Below are 20635 nucleotides of genomic sequence, written 5' to 3'. Positions count from 1 at the left end.
AAGCCTTTAAAATCGAGCTGCAAAGAAGCCATATACCGCCCCTCTAAACTTCTATACACAGTCGGCGTCTGGTCTGGTTAAAAAGTGACACAAAACTGCTCAGACGCATTTGAGTGGGGCTGGTGTTTTCAAAGACAAAATAAATCAAATTACTCACAGATAAAGTAAAAATACTTTAAAGAAAAAGGGTTATAAAAAATGTCCTAATACGCAGGGGCTTAGATTTCTCCTACAACTGGCTACAATTTCACCTTATTATTATTCTAAGATTCTGTGGCTTTACAATCAAAATCAAAAGAAACGGAAACTTACATCTATTATTGTCCCTGTCTGTACAAAACGATCAAATGCGAACAAAACTAATCAGTGCACCCTAATTCATTGGGTGAAGACTTATATAAAAGGAAGTATTTTAAATATCATTTGGCTCCTGTTTCTATAAAAATAAAAGATCCAATCTAATCAGGTTTTTTTTGATCATTTGCATGCATAACAGTGAATGCACTTCAAAGTAATTCATCCTATGTGATGTTTCTGAGCGGTGTAATAAAGTGCTACAGAAATGCAAGTTCTTTCTACAATCTGTGCCAATACAATGTTTAAAAAGAAAGGCAACACCAAACAGAAATGTCCCAAATTCTGAAACCAAGGGACAGACTGGAACAGGTGGCTGATAATGTGCAAACACTGGGCTGGAATGTATTGTTTTGTAAATAAAAAAAAATGTCTTTGGGTAAGGTTTGAGAAAACAGCAGTAATAAAAGAAGAACAAAGTCACAGCAATGGGTAAAGTCAAAATCCTGCACTTTCGGGTGGGTGACACTCAAATGGGAGGATGCTTAGGTCAACCCATGGGAGAGAAAACTGCAGGTCATTATTGAACACGTAGAATGGACCTTCAAATAGTGTAGTGGAGGCAAAGACCTTGGAATTATTTAAGAAATATAGTTGAATGCTGTGTTGGGGAAAACTGTAGTTTTGTTTTCTCTGGATGGATGGATGGGTTAGGATAGGCAAGTGGTGTTCCCCATCCATATCTATTTTGTAATCTAATGGGTCATTCTTATATCCTTACATGAATTAACAGATGGGCTGGGAACTCAGGCCCACTGTTTTTCCATTAATTCTCTATTTTTTTACTACAATAGTCAGCAATGATTCTTTTTGTTCATTGTTAAGGGGGGAAATGTTTAGCTGGACCAATGAATAGCACTGTTCCTTTTGTGTAAAGGAGTGTTATACTTAGGTTTACCTATCAGCAATTAAAAAACTGTTTTTTTCCTGTGACAGTCTCCAAAGGTTTTGTGAAAGAGCACTGCACGGTGCATTGACAGTTTCTGAACAACTTGTTTCACCAGGAGGGAGGCTACACGTTCAAGTTTTATTGCTCACCAACATTTCTTTCTCTTCCTCTCCTGAAGGTTACTGACTCCTTGCTGGGGTACGGTTCAGTGGGTAATCACCGACCTCTGATACTTTGTCCAAGTGGTCAATACCCGCGTGCACCTTGAGACTGTGGGCTATTTGACTGCAGCTGGAGAGTAATCATAGTCTATAAGCTCACACTTCCAGAACATGATGTGGAGATGCCGGTGATGGACTGGGGTTGACAATTGTAAACAATTTTACAACACCAAGTTATAGTCCAACAAATTTATTTTAAATTCCACAAGCTTTCGGAGGCTTCCTCCTTCGTCAGGTGAACGGTGGTCATTTCCATACCGTTCACCTGACGAAGGAGGAAGCCTCCGAAAGCTTGTGGAATTTAAAATAAATTTGTTGGACTATAACTTGGTGTTGTAAAATTGTTTACAACTTCCAGAACAGGTCACTGGATATCCATCAGGAGTAGGAACTCTAGCTGATTTCTTCCCTAAACCAGGAGTACTGAAGCACTCGAGCTGAGATCAACATGGACCTGGGATCAAACCTGGGACCTTCAGTGAGCTCCTCAATATCAATTTAACTTACAGGATGAGTACAAACAATAATAATATTGATGAAAAGTGTACATTCCTAAATGACCTGCATATCTATTTCTGCCATACCATTTCAGTCATAATGCTTTGACAAATGCAAAGGTTTCCACCTGTACACTTATCTCAGTGCAACATAACTCAACCTAAACATTGTTTGTTTATTGAACAGAAGTACTGATCCAAGTCCAATTGTTTGGAATTGAAGATTGATACCAACGAACCTCTCAATCATGCATCTTATTACACAACCTGTTCTTACTCTGAGATTAACTGGGATTGATTGAATGATTCTGTTCTTTTACAAAAAAAATCAGGAGATTTGTGGAATAAAGGTTGTTGATGCTTCAGGCATAATCACACTTCAAAATGGGCACAGTAAATCTCTGAGAGAAAATAATTACCCTGGTTCAGTGAGGGAACCATTGTATTCTCATCATGTGCATTGTGTTTGTGATTCAATCGTAATACACATCAAGCTCTAACCTACCAGCAAATGGTAAGCCCATTGCTTTCCATAGCTTGTCTCACTTATCTTACCCAGAACTGGAATCTGTACAGTAGGTCTCTCAATGAACGTTAACAAAAACAAATGGACTCACCACCTACTATTCTATTCATAATATTTCTATATCAACTTAGAGAATCAATAAACGATTTTTACTGTTACACTGGTGTAGTTCTGGCTCATTGCGGAATTAGCTAGTTTCAGTTGGGGTAGTAGTGAAGGGCACTATAATTGGTCTGTATGTCCCCAGGCTAACCAGGAGAAAGATTAGCCAAGGTTCCCAGTCCTGATCACTTTCTGTGACTCAGGTTGGAAAGTGTGTGTGTGTGTCTGCTGAGGATAGGATGGAGCTTGGTTCTGATGAACCTCAGTATCCACCATACTGTACCCCAGCACAAGTCACTGCCTCAAAATAGGTGAGAAACGGGGTCACCCAACTCCAAAAAAAATCTGCTCTAAATGCCCCAGATTACAGCAAATACATAAGAATGACAAAACAATCTTATCCTTCACTTCTCATAATAAACAGGTAATGAAGATCATGCTTGTCATTAAAATACACTAAGTAAAATATCTATTTTCAAACTAAAAAAAAATAATGGCATAAGAGAGCATATTGATGTTTAAAGCTATAATTGTAGCAGTTGCTTCAAAATAGTTCTTTTCATAAGAACATAAGAACTAGGAGCAGGAGTAGGCCAATTGGCCCCTCGAGCCTGCTCCGCCATTCAATAAGATCATGGCTGATCTGATCCCAACCACAAATCTAAAGAACACAAGAAGTAAGAGCAGGACCCAGCCACTCAGCCCCTGGGCCCTCTCCGCCACCCACAGGGCATTGACCGATCCAAACTCAGCTTCATGTCCAATTTCCTGCCCGCTCCCCATAACCCCTAATTCCCTTTACTTCTAGAAAACTGTCTATTTCTGTTTTAAATTTATCTAATGATGTAGCTTCCACAGCTTCATGGGGCAGCAAATTCCACAGACCTACCACCCTCTGAGTGAAGAAGTTTCTCCTCATCTCAGTTTTGAAAGAGCAGCCCCTTATTCTAAGATTATGCCCCCTAGTTCTAGTTTCACCCATCTTTGGGAACATCCTTACTGCATCCACCCGATCAAGCCCCTTCACAATCTTATATGTTTCAATAAGATCGCCTCTCATTCTTCTGAACTCCAATGAGTAGAGTCCCAATCTATTCAACCTCTCCTCATATGTTCACCCCCTCATCCCCGGGATTAACCGAGTGAACCTTCTTTGTACTGCCTCGAGAGCAAGTATGTCTTTTCTTAAGTGTGGACACCAAAACTGTATGCAGTATTCCAGGTGCGGTCTCACCAATACCTTATATAACTGCAGTAATACCTCCCTGTTTTTATATTCTATCCCCCTAGCAATAAAAGCCAACATTCTGTTGGCTTTCTTGATCACCTGCATAATGAACTGTACCCGACTGTGTTGCTTTTTTAGCAAGATGATTTGGTACAAGCAGTTAGAATCCATCCAATGTTGGCCCAATGGGTAAAGGCGCCATCTTGTGCAGTACCGAGCTATATAGACCAGGAAGGCCTCAGGTTTGATCCCTGGTCTGTGCTAAGTAAGCTCACGTCAACCAGGGTGACAGTAAAAGGGCACTACAATCAGGAAGGGTTTCCATTTCTAGCTGGTATCCAGTATATGTGAGGATAGGTTTGGGCTCTCCCCCCCTCACCACCCCCCCCCACCAAACGATCGAATAATCCTACTGACGTTCACAGTCTAGGCTCTCACACGGCGAATGGCTACTTGGGCAATGTACCAGAAAGGTGCTAGCACCCTTGGAACCATAGCCCAGCAAGTCAGGACGTTTAGGAGGGAGAAGATAACAAAAATTTTGCCCCAAATTGGCTTCCACCCACCCCCACCACATATTCAATATGAGAACTTGGCCTTGCTCTTTAGTTATTTACCTTCCTAATGTTGGTGGTTTGAGCTATTCAGATGATAAAAAGGGTAAAATGGAATGCAGCCATTCACTCTGACATGTCCGTGTCATACAGTATAAACACACACATTCGCTCCCAACCACCATCGAACCATACCAAAAGCAAGCCTTTTTTAAAAAAGAAAGTTGTGACATATTCTGTGATAGGTACCTTATCAAATAATATCAACTGCTCATGACAATTTGTATCTGTTTAAAACTGAAAATGCAGGTATGCCACCACCTGGAGGGCAGTATAACAAAATCGTAGGCCAATTTGTAAAGGATGGGTTCATGATTTCATTACATATAGCACAAAGAAGAAATCTCCCCCCTTTATCACAACTGGCAAAGTATCTCTACCTGAATTGTTAACCTGTCTCTTTTTATAGATGCTGACAGTCTTGGTCTGTACTTCCAACAGTTTCTGCTTTTATTTCAGATTTCCATTGTTTTCTCTCTCTGTAATACCTACAGCCATGATAGTAGTTGCTAATGCCCCAAATTGGCTTTCTCTCACCCTCACACTCAAACACAAACAGTGTCCTTTGATTACCTTTCTGAGAGATTGACGCACATTACTATAGAGAACTGAAATACACCATTAAAGCAAATGCAGTGCTCCAGTAAACTTCAAAGGACTTTCCCAAAGAGCTTTGGCTGAAGAAGGTCAGGAACCATTAGAATGGATCTGTCTTTTTACAACAATCTACTTTGCTTAAAATACACTCTTCCGTTAGTTAGTCATTGCTTTTCTCACTTATGGATCAGAGGGCTTTTTTCAGCTCATAGTCGCCCGGCTTCAAAGGTTCAGTTGTTTTAGCTGCTATATTTTTCTACTATACACAGTGACTCATCCGCTCTTCTTGTCTGCTCGGTTCCCATGCATCCAAAAGTCACTTCTGGTGCTAATATTGAAAAGTGGAATGAGAAACTGTGCAGGACAATGGCAATGTGACTGTGATGGACTGTAGCCACACTGAGAAAATTCACACACAGATGCCTATGCTACATGCTGCTTTGTTGTCTTTCCAGCCCTTTGGGAGAGGTGCCTTTATCTGATCAGGGCCTCCGAGGCCTCAGACACACAGGCTTGCTTGGTCTGTACACTCAGCGTGACGTCTCCAGAGACACACTTACACTAATAGGGTTAGAAGTAGACAAGCTAATAATTACAGAAATGGGGCTCCGAAGACAGCTTGTAGATTCTTATCGGATAACAGTCCAATTATGCAGCCAACAAAAAAAATAATAAAATCCCATCAAATGAGGAGGACACTTGGCAGTGGAAGATTTATTTTATTGATCGTTGGAGGTTGTACTTCCAGATCCCGTACAGCAAACCTCGAGGTTTCCTCCAAAATTTAAGTAAGAAAATGTAAGAGTAAGAGTTCCTCCTGTGCCACAATATCATCGATGTGTTCAACATTTTTAGTGAACTCGTAGACACAATTTGAAAGATTCTGTGAGGCGTTCTTGAAGGTGAAATCTTCACAAATGCATTTAGTGTGACTAATCCTTACTCTGTAGTGTCTATAAATCCTACATTACAACAATGACTACATTTCAAAAGTACTTCATTGGCTGTAAAGCGTTTTGGGAGGTCCTGAGGCGTTATATAAATGCAAGTCTTTCTTGCTTTAAAGAATGGCAAGGTTTGTTTTCTTTTCAGAAAATGAATCAGAACCTGTTGTAAAAACTTGGGAGAAATGTGAAAAGCGTTTGCTGCATATGCCTTATCTGAGCCTCGCTCTGCTAGCACATTTAGCTGCCATTAATAAGGGTTACTTATACTTACAGGCCAGGTCCTGGGAGAGCACTCTCAAATTCACATGAAAAGTCGCATGGAGACCGGTGGCAAATTGCCTTCGGGAGGATGTGAATGTAAAGGTTGGTGCCAACAAACTGTCCATCCGCCCAGACACAATATAATTGTCTCATGGTGTCAGTCCATTATGTCATAGCATCATCATGAGACAGGCAGGTGTGTGCCAATGTGTTTAAAATGCACGTGCAGGGGAGGGGGTGGGAGGTTTGTTTCAAATCCGCAAAGATCAGGCTGCCGCGGGTGCAGTGCTTTTACTGGCCTCGGTTAGATCAGTGACAGGCACTAAAGTCAAAGGGAAACAAACGGCCACCTGTCAAACAAAATCTGCCAATTTTCCTGTCCATCTGACTAATGTCTGCGGGAGAGCAGGGCTGCACGAGCCAGGGGTGCAAGATCAACATAAATGAAGCTATAGTTTTCCTCTATGTATAAGACCCACTGGATTTTAAAATGGATGGAATTTCAGAAGGTAAATAAGATACAGCAAACAGAATAAATATAGCAGCGCTGAACCTATATTACCAAGACCAAATGAAGTTAAAGGACTTGCTGCGACTTACCTTTTGAAAGTGCAGTCACATAAACATTCAATAGATTTTACACATTTATTGAGTCAGACACTCAATAGTGTCATTTTAGGCCCCTACACACTAATCGTGTGCAGCTAGAACCCAGTACCACCCTACCCTTCCCCCCCTCCCTCACCAGCAGCACACTGTAATAAAACATGCGAACTTGATAACTCTCAGCTTTTGGTGCGGCCTGAAATGGAGGATCTGAGGCACCAAAAACAAGGGCATTCTTCCACTAGCTCCCCAATGGAGACCAGAGCCACACAACTATGGTAAAACACAGAGACTGAGGCTCAGGGGTCACGAGTCAATATTTAGTCAACAGTAGTTGAGGCAAATAACATAGATGCATTTAAGGGGAAGCTAGATAAACACGTGAGGGAGAAAGGACTAGAAGGATATGCTGATAGGGTGAGATGAAGTTGGGAGGAGGCTCGTGTGGAGCATGGGCTAATTGGGCCGAATAGCCTTTTTCTGTGCTGTAGTTTCGATGTAAGCACTGCTCTCTCAGAATCCAAATGTCAGTATTAAAGTGCCCCTTATTGGAGTTGCGGAGTGGCCCTGTCTGGTCTGGTCATTATTATAAGACTGTGGCCGAAGGCAAAAAAAAACAAGGTGCTCATGTTGTCGGTGACACTGGGAAACATCAGAGGGATGACTTACCTTGTTCCAGCGGCAGCAGTGACCCACTCGCTCGTGGGTCTTGTGAACTGCCGCTGGATTCACTCTTGGACAACGTACCTCACCATGTGGAAAAGTGAACAGGGAGAGAGTGTTGGACTTAGTAATATAAGTTCAATGCTTCCAATTTATTTTTATACATATTTATTATGTTTGCTGTGGCTTATTTACCGTCCAAAATTCCACCCATTTTAAAATTCTGTGCTTTGGGATGTTCTTGGGATGTGATAAAAATGCTAGATCAGTACCCATTAGTAGAAATCTGGAATTCTCTTCCCCAACAGGCTGTGGATGCTGGGAGAATTGGAGCTCTCAAGACAGAGATCGATAGATTTCTGTTTGGCGAGGGTATCAAGGGATAAGGAACAAAGGCAGGTGAATGGAGTTGAGGTGCAGATCAGCCATGATCTAATTGAATGGTGGAGCAGGCCTGAGGGGCTGAATTGCCTACTCCTGTTCCTAATGTTCCTGTGCTCCTAGGTAAATGCAAGTCCTTTCGTTCTTCTTTACTGTATTGTGCAATTACACCACAATGACAAAAAGTGACAAAGATCTGAAAAAGCAGACAGAACTGGCGCTGTAAAGTAAAAGCACCCTGTGACTTGAGCATTAGGGACCCAGACTGATGCAACCACAAAATCACCTCGATTCCCTTCCACACTCCAAACAAATAAACAAAACATATCTGCAGAAACTTTTCCAGCTCTAACGGAAAGAAGCTAAAACAAATTAACCTACAAACGTGACAGTAGTAGATGAGCTGTATTATGCGAGGTGTAAGGAAGTTGGTACCACTCTCATGACCGAGTCAGGAAGTTAGTGCTTTCAAGCCCCACTCGAGGAGTTGAGCACGTAATCTAGGCTGACATTTCGGTGCAGTACTGAGGGAGTCTTTTGGATGAGATGTTAAAGCAAGGCCAAATCTGTCTGCTCAGGAGGAAGTTAAAGGTACCATGGTGCGAGTTGAAGAAGAGTAGGGAGTTCTCCCCGGTGTCCTGACCAACACTGCCAAACTCATCCACTCTTTTCAGATCTTGTTGTGTGCACACTGGCTGCCGCGTTTGCCTGCGTAACAACAAAAACTGCACCACAAAAGTGATATGTCGGCTGTAAAGTGCTTTTGGATATCCTTAGAAAGCGATAAAGTGCTCGATAAATGCAAGTTCTTTCTTTCTTCTTTACTATATTTTGCAATTATACGACAATGACCAAAAGTAACAGATCTGAAAAGCAGTCAAAACAAAGACTGAAAGTGAGGGTGTGTCTCTTTTCTCCCCCAGAATCAAATACTGAAACAGCTCAAACATACATTACATTTATATTTGTAAGTATGTTTACAGCAATTTTATTTTACTCAACAAAGCACGTGTCCTTCCTAATATTTATCTCAACCAGCATCACTTAAAAAAAACAGATTATCTGGTCATTATCACATTGTTGTTTGTGAGAGCTTGCTCTGCGCAAATTGGCTGCCGCATTTCCTACATTAGAACAGCAACTACACTTCAAAAGTACTTAATTGACTGTGAAGCGGTTTGGAACATCATGAGGTAGTGAAAGGCGCTATATAAATGCAAGTTCTTTCTAAAATTCACATTTAGATATGCTGATAGGGTGAGCTGAAATAAAATGGGAGGAAGTTCGTGTGAAGCATTAACACCGGCATGGACTAGCTGGGCCGATTGGCCTGTTTTTGTGCTGTAAATTCTATGTAATTCAATATAACATTTGTTCCCGCTCCCTAGAGAGAAGACAGATATTTGGGATACAGAAGCCACGTGTGTAACAAGTGACAATAATAATAAAGATGAGGAGGTAGATTTTCAACTTGCTGCCTGGGTGTCAAGTTGCGGATCAGCCGCCCGTTACTGAAACACAATGAAAATCTGTTAGTTTCTCTAACGGACGACCCATCTGCAACATCGCCTTCACACCCGGGCAGCAAGTTTAAAATTCACCCCGAGGTGTCAGTGATCAGCGGCTACCCATTCAATGTCATATTTATATTATGCTCTTCTCTCTCTTCCCTTAATTTATTTTTCCCCATACATTTTCCCAGAAGAGAGATAACTGACATTTCAGAACTCTTTGCCACTTTCACTCCTGATTCAGTTGCTCGGATGTGAAGAGGACGAGCTTGGGGTTGGTGCGACATTGGCACGGGGCGGTCGCCTACCAAATTCTCCTTTAATTCCTTTGGAGATTCCGCGTATCAGTGCTTCAAACTTAAGATGCAGGCAAGGACAGGAACTTGCTGCACGGGAGATAAAATCCTGGCCATAAAATCACTCAATGGCAGTTAGAACGTTGCTGGACTGACACAGCATTGGCCCCACCCTGTATCTTTTGTCAGAAATAAATTAATTCTTTATTTGTTTTTCATGTTTCATTCTTATTTGTTACTTTCAAAATTTGCATGAAAATGTCTTCAATTAGAGTATATATAAAAGGCAACTATTTCAAGGTGGACTTTGTCTGGTGGCCTTTAACCCTTGGAGGATATGACGGAATGCAGCACACACAGTTTGTCCCTTGCTCGGGACTCGTGCTAATATTTGCACAAAACAATGGCTCCAAATCTTATAGAAGACATCAGAGGGCTAAGAAACACTATATAAGTGGTCTCCGTACTCTCCAAAGCAGAGTTCATGGCGTAAAACTATTCCTTAATATTACTGGTCTTTTATTTTGTTACATGTCAAATTTGGAAATGTGTACTAATATTTGAATGGAGTGGGGTTGGATTTCCGCGATTGTTTCCCCAAAACTCCCGCAGTAACTTCGGCACAAACCCTGGAGAAAGGGTATAAACGGCCGTTCATCCTATTTCTCCAGGGAGCCGCTGATCTTGTGCCGATGTTACGGCAGGAGATTGGAAGAACCAGGCACGTGTGGTCAATTCTAGGCACATGTGGTCAATTTCCCACTCCCTCAAGTCTCCAGAGTACCAATTTATGCAGAGAAATATGTAATATTTTAAAAAAGCACCTCCTGCCTCTCTGCTGGGTATATTTTCCTGCACTAGCTAATTTTAGTTCACAAATAGACACGGCTACAATGCAATATTCCTCATTTTGTACTCCCACCCAATCCTTTTGCTAAAATTGGTGAATGAAGGAAAATACCGCTCCAAGACAGCAAAACACTGCTTTCCAGGCACAAGAAAGGCTTGGATTTATAGTGTGTCATATCACATGTCAAAACATTTCAGAACACTTCACACAATGAATTTCTTTTAAAGTGCACTGGCGTTCCTCCAATTCTGGCCTCTTGCGCATCCCCGATTTTCATCGCACTACCATTGGCGGCCATGCTTGCAGCTGCCTAGGCTCCAAGCTCTGGAATTCCCTCCCTAAGCCGCTCCGCCTCTCTCTCCTCCTTTAAGTCACTCCTTAAAACCTACCTCAGTGACCAAGAACCTGTCCTTATGCGGCTCGGTGTCAAGTTTTGTTTGATAATGCTCCTGTGAAGTGCCTTGGGACATTTTACTATGTAAAAGGCTCTATATAAATGTAAGTAGTAGTAGTAGTAGTTGTGGTTGTTGTTGTTGCAATAGGTAAGCAATAAGTAAGCAATAGCTGATCAGGTTTAGCATTTCAGCTTCAGGTTTTATGATATCAAGGTGCACCATCGTTACTGACTACTGCACTGAGCAGCTGAATTGTTAATTGTTCTCATCAGTAACCTAGTTTATTGCCCAGGAAAACCTATTCACCTCTTGGACAGTAAAGTAGGAGTCAAATATAGACTAGGTCAGAGGCCAAAGAAAAGGGAGAGGGGGGAAAAAAACATACAGGAGTCTACTGAGCCACCTGCATCGATCAATCCTCTAGCTGGGATTCTATTTCAAGTGCATATATATATAAAAAACAGATACACTGTTTAATGAATCAGCGAGCGATACTAGTTAAATAATTGTTTTGCGACACCCAGTTGTGAACAGCTGTTAAAACCTTGACTTCTAAACAGTGCTGGTTTTATTGATGTGGGATGGCAGTTTTTCTTCATGTAGCATGCAGATGGGCTGTAAATGTGGTTTCACTGGCTGGATACAGGCGAAGGAGACTGTAGAGTGAATTCATGTCGAAGCAATGCCCCGGGTTAATGAGTCTCCAGTGACTCACAGATTACAATCTAGGTGCTGTCAATAGGAGCTGGCTGGGTAGTGAAAACACACAATTTACTTGAAGCTGGTAGTTAATTAAGTGATACAGAATTAAAATCTCAAGAGTATCTTCATCACGGTACATTAATTACAACACAGTCACTGCATTAATTGGGATAATAAATTGAGTTATTGCAAGTCTGTTTAGTACATAAAGCAACAAATGGTTTCACTCTTCCTTGACTATTGTATACAATCCTTTCCCCTCATTGCAATATGGCTTTCTCAGGTTAAAAAGGCTTAATTGCTCCCACTCTGCAATTTTCTCTCTATTTCCCCTGCAGCCAGTGACTCACGTTGGGTTTCAGGTCTGCAGGCACCAGAAAACCTCTTGTACTTCGTCCAAGCAGCTTTTCTCCATGTGTCAGCCTAGAAAGCGAGTGTCGGCGGCCTAGCTTATCGCAAAGGGAATCACAAGCTTCTTTTTTTATGCTGTTAGAACCATTTTCTGTAGGCCAGATTTGTGGACAGTAATGCTACAAGTCTATCAACGAGCTACGAGAAACAGTGTGAACAGCAGGAATGCAGCAGTCCTGGAATCCGAGTTAAAGAAAAAAAACTTACATATACACCAGGATGCCCCAAAGCACCTCACGGGCAATGAATTGCTTCCAACGTGCAGTCACTGTTGTTTTTGTAAACAACTGCGGCAGCCAACTTGCGCACAGCTAGATTTCACAAATAGTAATGAGATAAATCACCAGATAATCTATTTTTGGCGGGGTAAGGGGGGGGGGGGGGGGAGGAGGGTTTGATTGAGAGATAAATGTTGACTGATACACTGGGAGAACTTCCCTGCTCTTTTCGAATAGTGCTATGGCATCTTTTACATCTACTTGAACAGGTTTAACATGTCATCTGAAAGACGCACTCAAGCAGCCTCAGTCAATGCCTACACATGTGGGCACTGTTCCAGCAGGAGTCACTGGATAGTGATTTAATTGCAGAAACTCTCGTTAATTGTTCTCTTCCACAGCCCGGAGAGAGAAACAACTTGCATTTATATATGTATATATGTGTGTATATATATATATATATATGTATATATAGCGCCTTTCACCACCTCGGGACATCACAAAGCACTTTACAGCCAGCGATTTGATTTTGAAATGTAGTCACTGTTGTAACATAGGAAAGTGCCGAGGTACCGAGACCAGTTGCAACGCCCGCTCTGGCGCCCTGGAAGCGAGCACAGACAGGGGGCCGAACCGACAGCATACCGTCGAGTTCTTTACTCTGCGGTGCATTTACCCACTGAGTTATCGTGGGGGGTGGGGGAGTCAACTGTCCAGGGCCACTCGTCCTCACCTCCCGGTGACAGATGCTGTGCAAAGATTAGTCTCTAATGCATTTATAGCCTGTGAAATGACTGGAGATGTTATGTGAAAACAGTTACTGCCTGCCCCCCCCCCACCCCCCACCCCCCCTACACACAAACACACTTGTCCTGATTGTCTGGAATATATGTAAGGTTATATCCTGCTTTATGCAGATTTGAATTCTGATAGCTTTAAGTTGCAGCCTTAAAACTTATCTCGTAATGATCAGTGCCATTTGAGGTTTAGCAGGTCAGGTTTCAGAAATGTCATGGGTTTCAGTGTAGAAATCATCAAATCTATACGAATTTGTGCAGGATTGTGCTGCATAGGATCCTGAACCACAATGATCAGAGGAGGTGACGTCCTTCAAAATATTGCAAAGTACTGTTTAGGGGTTTGCAGCACAAAATATTTATACTGCATAACCTTTAACCTTTAAACTCTGGTGTTAAGTTGGCCGGTGAACAAATGTTTATTAATTTCAAGGGGTTTCAGCAGTGAAAGGGACAAGAGCAAAACACAAATCAAAAAAACTGATAAACCTACATAATAAAACACAGGCTGTCTCCTAATAAGTAATGCGTCTTTTGTCAGTTCGTGCACCATCAACCAGCGCAGCAGGAGCGTGTGTGTACTGGAGAACCAGTAATTTGTGTGAAGTGGGACCAAGTATAAGAATGCAATGTCCTCACAACAGTATTGGGGCAGTCCCATGTTGACCACCGCTAGGATACAGTTCCAAAGGCACAAACAATCTCAGATACATCACTGGTTTGCACCTGTGAGCCTAGAGGATGACATCGTCAGGCTTTTGAACTATAAGAGGCATCACAACTGAGCCTGATCCTGTCCACACGCACAAACTTGCCAGTAGGGGTTTCTGAATAATCAGAAGCAGGAACCCTGGCTGGTTTTCCCCTCCCTAAAAGTGGTGGTGGGGGATGGAAACGAGGAGGGGAGGGGTTTGCTGAGGCTATCTGGTGCTCCTGTATCATTACCCCTAGCTGGATCAACATTACTTAAAGATTAAAACAAAAAAACTTGATCAATACCTTTGTTCTGGTTTCAGATGAAAAGAAGGAGCTGCACACAAGTTCTCAAGGGTAATAAGAGACACATCGAACAAGTAAGTAAACAGCCAAAGAAACTTCCGTTTTTAGAAAATAAATTCCTGTCAGTTTTTCTCCCTTCCCTTCCTCTCCTGATGGTGTGAAGGTGGAGTTCCATAGACACGAGGTGCTTTCTCGTACCCTATCCAGGTGCCAATTATCCAGCTGTGAGTCTTGACAGTGGATATTGGCAGGCTAGTCAACCAAAGTTGGTGGGGGGGGTGAAAATCACAGCTCAGCCCAACATCCACAAATACTCACCTCCAGTCGGGGGCTGTTGGATAATGATTCGGAGCGGGACACCGATTTTTCCCTCCCTAACTCAAGGCACTGATGGCAATTGCATTGACCTCTACAGCAGCCCCAGCTATCTGCTGATTCGGAGTGGTGAATGAACCTGGGATCTTCCTGGTCTGTTGCCATCAGGGGAGCTGTGGATCTTCCAATTTTTAAATTGCTTTGCGATGGTCATTTTGCTTTACTTGTGTCTTTCTTTAAAGGGCAAGAAGCTGGCTCCTTCCTGGTAATTAAATGACCTCAGGGTCCTGGTGGAGAGCCTTGCCCACTGGAAGCACGTTTCAGAAATTCAAACTCGATTTTCTGACCATTAACCTAACTGGGTGGAAAATTATGTGCAGTGTGCGCCAAATTTCTAATACAGGCTCCCGGTGGGGAGGCTTCCCCACCGGGAGCATATAGCCAAAAAATTACACCTAATATAAGCAAGCACAGTAAAAATAGATAATATTTAACACTGAGCTGCTAATTGTTTTAAACTGAAGTGATCACTTAAAACAAATCTGATCTAATTGAACGGGATGTATACAGGTACATTAATAGAATGTTTTTCACTACTGATATTAACACAGCCTGTGTGTATGTGAGAGAAAGAGAGAGGCACACATAAACTCTCAGTCATTTTGTCATAGATACATTTTAGGAAATAAACATAGATTCGATATTACTCAGAAAAGATAACTTCGTGGTCACTGACCACAACTTGCTTTCAAAATATTAGCAGTACCTCTTTCCATTTCTGCAATATTTCTTGTCAGTATATTTATTTTTAACAGTATTCCAAGGTAGGGCTCTGCTTTTTCCTCACTGGGTGAATGCGTCAGGCTGGTGTGTTACTGAGCCACGGAGACCAGGAAAGTCCGAGCTTCAACCCCTGGCCTGTACTGATTTGGCCGATCTCACCTGGCGAGGCAGTTGGCATGCTACAATTGGCCTCAGTGTGCCTTGACTAGGGAGGGGGAAATCGTCCGGGGTTACAGTTCCCGATGGCTGTCCAATTATCCCTGATGCAAAGTGTGCTTGTGTAGATGTCAGATGAAAACAGCATCAGGCTCAGTCTTCCACAGTCAAATAGCCCATTTGCACTTGCTGCCTCAGCTCACACACGAAAAAAAAAAGCCACATAAGTGGGCGGGAAGGGCTCTTCCTCTAGCATTTCTGAATCTGCTTTTTAAAAATATTTAACAGCATAAACATTTGGAGCCAGCTCCCAGAGTCGGAATTAAAAGACTGATATAAAAATGGCTTAAATGTGCCACACAAAACTGATCTCAGAACTCACGTACGAAAGGAAGTCTCACGCTATGGGAAAAGATTCACTGCCAAAAAAAAAACAAAACACGCTGTTGTAGGAATGATGTGTCATTCAAATACCCAGTCTACAGCCCCAAGACAACAAGTCTTATTCCTTTATTATTTATTTTTCTACATCGAAAAAAACTTTTTCTCCCCTTGCCAATTCCAGCTGACACCCCCCTCCCCAAGTGTCCATTATTCATGAGCCTTAACAGTGAGTGTCAGCAGCCCATGTGACTACGGGCGGGGGCAGAGGGAGGGGAAATAGAGTCAAACCCAAAACCTGTGTACTTCCAGCAGGGATCAGGAGATGGTGATCCGGAGTGTGAACCGTGGCCAATTTTCCCCTTCTCTAATCCAGTGCTGCTGAGGTCAATTCTAGCACCTTACCACCACCGCAGCCAAGGTCAGCTAAGTTGGCACGAACTAGGAATTGAACTGGGGACTTCACTGATCTTTACGGCTTAGCTACTCGCTGGATAAGCCAGGAAAAAAAACTTAGGCAGAAGTGTGTTCATAACAGAATCAATGAGGCGGGGGGGGGGGGGGGATTTTAACTTGGATTGAGTTTAAAGGGGAGGGCGGATATCATCATTCTAAGGCTCGGGCTATTTTAACTCCCGGACCCCGTTTGCATCCCAGCTGCCCGCCCGAAACGGACAGGAAGAGGCAGCTGGCCGGCTTCGGATGGGAAGGGGAGGAGCCCGAGCAACAGAGTTCCAGACTTCCTTCGTAGGGCCCAGAGGAAAACTCCTGCTCCTCCTGACCCCATTAAGGAAAGTTTCTGACATACCTTAGAGGGCCTCCTCTTCTGCCTCACTCAGCAGACCGTTAAAAAGTCAGCAGGGTCCTAATGACATCTGCATTTTTAAACAGGCTCCTGTCTGAGTCAGACTGCCTAAGAAAAGAGGGCCCATTGAAGATGGTGGCGGGCAGGAATCAAGCAGGAATGGCGCGCGGTAAATCATTACACAGCTATTTGAACTGTCCGGCCACCTCATTCCCGCCAGGAGGGGGGGGGGATTAAAATCCCCCCCTCTCCCACTTTCTGTTATATTTTCGATGTGTTTTGAGAAGCGTTGCTGGGCTATCTGCTATGAAAGGCTCTGCCCCTCCCAGAGACAGACTTACCTGGTTCCTTATCTGCACGCTTGTTGCTGGAGTCAGATATTTGTGTTCTAGATACCAGGCTCTTTCCTGGTAAAGAAGGTTGGTTCCATGTAAAAGGCAAAACTGAAAAAGAATAAATAAATATAAATTTGTCACTTGGAAACAATCTTTTACGACACTGAGGTAATGCTACTTTTGGTAAACAATCTAAACACACTGGGAAACAGTAGATAGCAAAATGCTGCGTAACTTTATGAAACTAACTGAATCTCAAAAACACACTGATCAACACACCACTTTGGTTGAACTCTGTCAAATAAGAACCCAGGTACAGGAGTCCAAACAGCGTTTTGTTCTGTAAGTTTAATTGTCCCCGTTATGTAGATACCCATCTTATGGACTATTGCAGCACCGAGATAGCAGGCAGGCAACCTGCCATCCAGACCTTGTCACTCTTAACCCTCAGTGCATTGCTGATGAGTTTAGTCATACAGGCGCACTCCTCTGCGGTTGATGATGAGTTTACTTGTCCGGCAGCAGTCCCTTTCTGGTTTAATGGAAGAACTTGCATTTATATAGCGCCTTTCATGACCTCAGGACGTACCAAAGTGCTTTACAGCCAATGAAGTACTTTTGAAGTGGCAGCCAATTTGCACACAGCAAGGTCCCACAAACAGCAATGTGATAATGAGCAGATAATCTGTTTTTTTTAGTGATGTTAGTTGAGGGATAAATATTGGCCAGGAAACCGGGGAGAACTCTCCTGCTCTTCTTCGAATAGTACGTGGGATCTTTTACGTCTATCTGAGAGGGCAGACGGGGCTTTGGTTTAACATTTCATCCGAAAGACGGCACCTCCGACAGTGCAGTGCTCCCTCAGTACTGCATTGGGAGTGCCAGCCTAGATTATGTGCTCAAGTCTCTGGGGCGGTAAAATGTGTCAAAGGTTCAAACTCCCCTCCACCAAATGGCTCAGCTGGTAAAGCCGGCATGTAACTGAGCTACACTGACCATAAGGTTCCATGTCGGTGTTGAGTTAGCTGATCTCACCTGGGGTGGTGTTAGGAGCACTACAAGTGGCCTCACTGGCCCACGGTTAGGGAAGGGTAAAATCAGCTGTGGCCCTTGCTCATGACTGTTATCCAGTGACCCCCTCCTGAAAAGTGTGTGTCGGCGCCAAGCGAGGATTTGGACCCAATTGTCAAATGGTCTGCCACCACTCATGTCTAGGCTTACACATGATGTGGAGATGCCGGTGATGGACTGGGTTTGACAAATGTAAGGAATCTTACAACACCAGGTTATAGTCCAAGCTTTCGAAGGCTTGTGATTTCAAATAAAGCTGTTGGACTATAACCTGGTGTTGTAAGACTCCTTACATTTGTCCACCCCAGTCCATCACCGGCATCTCCACATCACAACTCTAGCCCACTGTACGTCTCCTTCCTCCCTCCGCTCCACCACCTGTAGTTGAGCCTTCATCCATCAAGGCCTTTTATTCCAGAATTCTCTCTTCACCTTCAAAATCCTCCTCAAAGTTAATGCCTAACTCTTCTCTCAACTCCTGCATGATGTGCATTCCCTTTGTGAAAAGTCTTAGATCATTTCTCTATGTCACGTGGATTGGAAAAAGTGCAATTGAAGCAGATTATCAGTGTTGAGATTGTATCAGTCAATGAATAAAGAAGTGTTAATTGATCATTTAAACGGGTCACTTTAACAGATTAGCATTTACAAAGATGACAATGGCCTCTCTGACGGCTCAGTGAGTTTATCCAGTGAGTAGCTAACTCACATAAACCAGAGCTGTTTTTATACAGGTGCTGCTTTCATTCGGATTCCATTGACTGGTATCTGTAAACCTGGTCCCTCCTCCAGAGGCAGATTTACGGACCCGATAAGCGTGGATCTGTGGGTCTGTCACTGGGACAAGGCTAGGGGGTGGCTCACCGAGCCGGTCTCCCGGAATCCAAATTAAAGCAGCGCCAGGATAAAGGCCCCATGTTTGATGGCTGGTCTGTGCTGAAAGAGCAGATCATTGCACTGCATGGCAGAGGCACAATAATTAGCCTTGGTGTCCCTGCAAGGATTCCTCCACTGGAAGTGTGCCTCTGTGTGGCCATCGGAAGAAGGACAAGATTCCGCTGGGCTGTGATAGTCCTGAAGGTACGATAGCCCACGAACATTCACCGTCAAGGCCTGCACATGAATGAGCAAGATTCTGCCAGGAATTCGGAGGCCAAATCGGAGTGGCCCTTACTGCTGCCCCAGTTGAAGTCAGCAAGGGCAAGGGAGCCAACCTGGGACTTTTCTGATCTATGAAGATTATAATGAAGAGCTGACTGTTCTGTCTGCTAATATTAAAAACAAAATTTATAAAGTTCCCAGGTAATGTAGTTCATGTACTCAAAACAGTACGAACCAACCTCGTGCAGGTGGTTTTACAACACTTCCCTAAACTCAGTTCAGCTGACTTCACACTAGATCACAGATTAGATCACCAGTTAATGACCCATTTGATCTCACCCTTCCAGAATGCCAAACCCACCTTCTCCCCATTACAGCATCCAGCTGTTTCTTAAATGAGTCCAGTGTCCCAGCCGCAACCTATTCCAGCTGCCAAACACCCACTGTGTAAAGGAATACTTTCTGGTATCTGGACTAAACATGCCCTACACTACCCTCAACCTGTGTCTTCTTGTCCTGCTGCTCTGCCATATCTGAAAGCATTGTTTCAGGTTCCATTTCTCCATCACATTAATTACCCTATGCGTCCCAGTAAGGTCCTCTCTGTACATTCAGATTACAACACACTGTTTCTGTTGATGCATCCCCATCAACACAAACTGTGTCGTGTAACCTATTATGTCAAGTGTTCTCTCATCTTGCTCTTGTCTATGTAAGTATTTCTCGTCTGTAAACTACAAATTAAATTGAACTCTGCCCTTGCCCTTTAAAGCTGCATCCTACAAAGAGATATAATAATCTACTGAGATAAATGTCACAGATCACCTCAGAAACATTTTGGTGTTAAGTTTGTGGTCAGTGGTAGTAACGAGTTCTATGCAGTTTAACCGTAGAAAAGTAAACTTGATAGAGCAAGCCAGCCTTAAAAAAATGGCAACTAGTATCTAGTTAACTAGCTTCTAATATCATGAAACATCTATTGTAAAATATTAAAATACAACGTTGTCTGAAAGGGTGGTGGAAGCAGATTCAATAGTAACTTTCAAAATTGAATTGGATATATACTTAAAAGGAAAACATTTGCAGGGCTATGGGGAAACAGTGGGGGCGTGGGACTAATTGGATAGGTCTTTCACAGGCACATGTGATTCTATGATCAATCTTGTTCAACTCCTTACACCAACTACAGGATAGGAAGATATACCCCATAGATTCTGATAGTAACAACAACGGTGTACATTTTTCTAGCACTTGTGTACAAAGAAACATCTCACGTCTGCTTTACAGGCCAGTGCGGGAAAAAAGAGGAAGATCTTGAGAGGCGATCTTATTGAAACATATAAGATTGTGAAGGGGCTTGATCGGGTGGATGTGGTAAGGATGTTCCCAAGGATGGGTGAAACTAGAACTAGGGGGCATAATCTTAGAATAAGGGGCTGCTCTTTCAAAACTGAGATGAAGAGAAACTTCTTCACTCAGAGGGTGGTAGGTCTGTGGAATTTGCTGCCCCATGAAGCTGTGGAAGCTGCATCATTAAATAAATTTAAAACAGAAATAGACAGTTTCCTAGAAGTAAAGGGAATTAGGGGTTACGGGGAGCGGGCAGGAAATTGGACATGAATT

The 20635-nt window shown here is 43.0% G+C and overlaps 1 protein-coding gene across 3 annotated transcripts in view; it reads right to left on the bottom strand.

Moving 5' to 3' along the window:
- acoxl (acyl-CoA oxidase-like) overlaps positions 1–20635 on the bottom strand; it is a 294551-nt gene that overhangs the window by 1488 nt on the left and 272428 nt on the right. The window contains exons 18-19 of one of the 3 annotated variants that reach the window (XM_067985091.1): positions 16847–16948; positions 15702–15738 (exon numbers count right to left, since the gene is read on the bottom strand). The exons of 1 other annotated variant lie outside the window; for it this stretch is intronic. In XM_067985091.1, the coding sequence (XP_067841192.1) occupies positions 15736–15738; positions 16847–16948 (105 nt within the window). In that variant the 3' untranslated portion in view covers positions 15702–15735. The remainder of the gene's footprint in view (positions 1–15701; positions 15739–16846; positions 16949–20635) is intronic. One more of the 3 variants, XM_067985089.1, reaches the window with a different exon arrangement.

Source organism: Heptranchias perlo, chromosome 5 (assembly GCF_035084215.1).
Source record: "Heptranchias perlo isolate sHepPer1 chromosome 5, sHepPer1.hap1, whole genome shotgun sequence".
Taxonomy (NCBI): domain Eukaryota; kingdom Metazoa; phylum Chordata; class Chondrichthyes; order Hexanchiformes; family Hexanchidae; genus Heptranchias; species Heptranchias perlo.
Note: the sequence above shows the minus strand (reverse complement) of the source record. Positions and strands in the feature narration are given on the sequence as shown.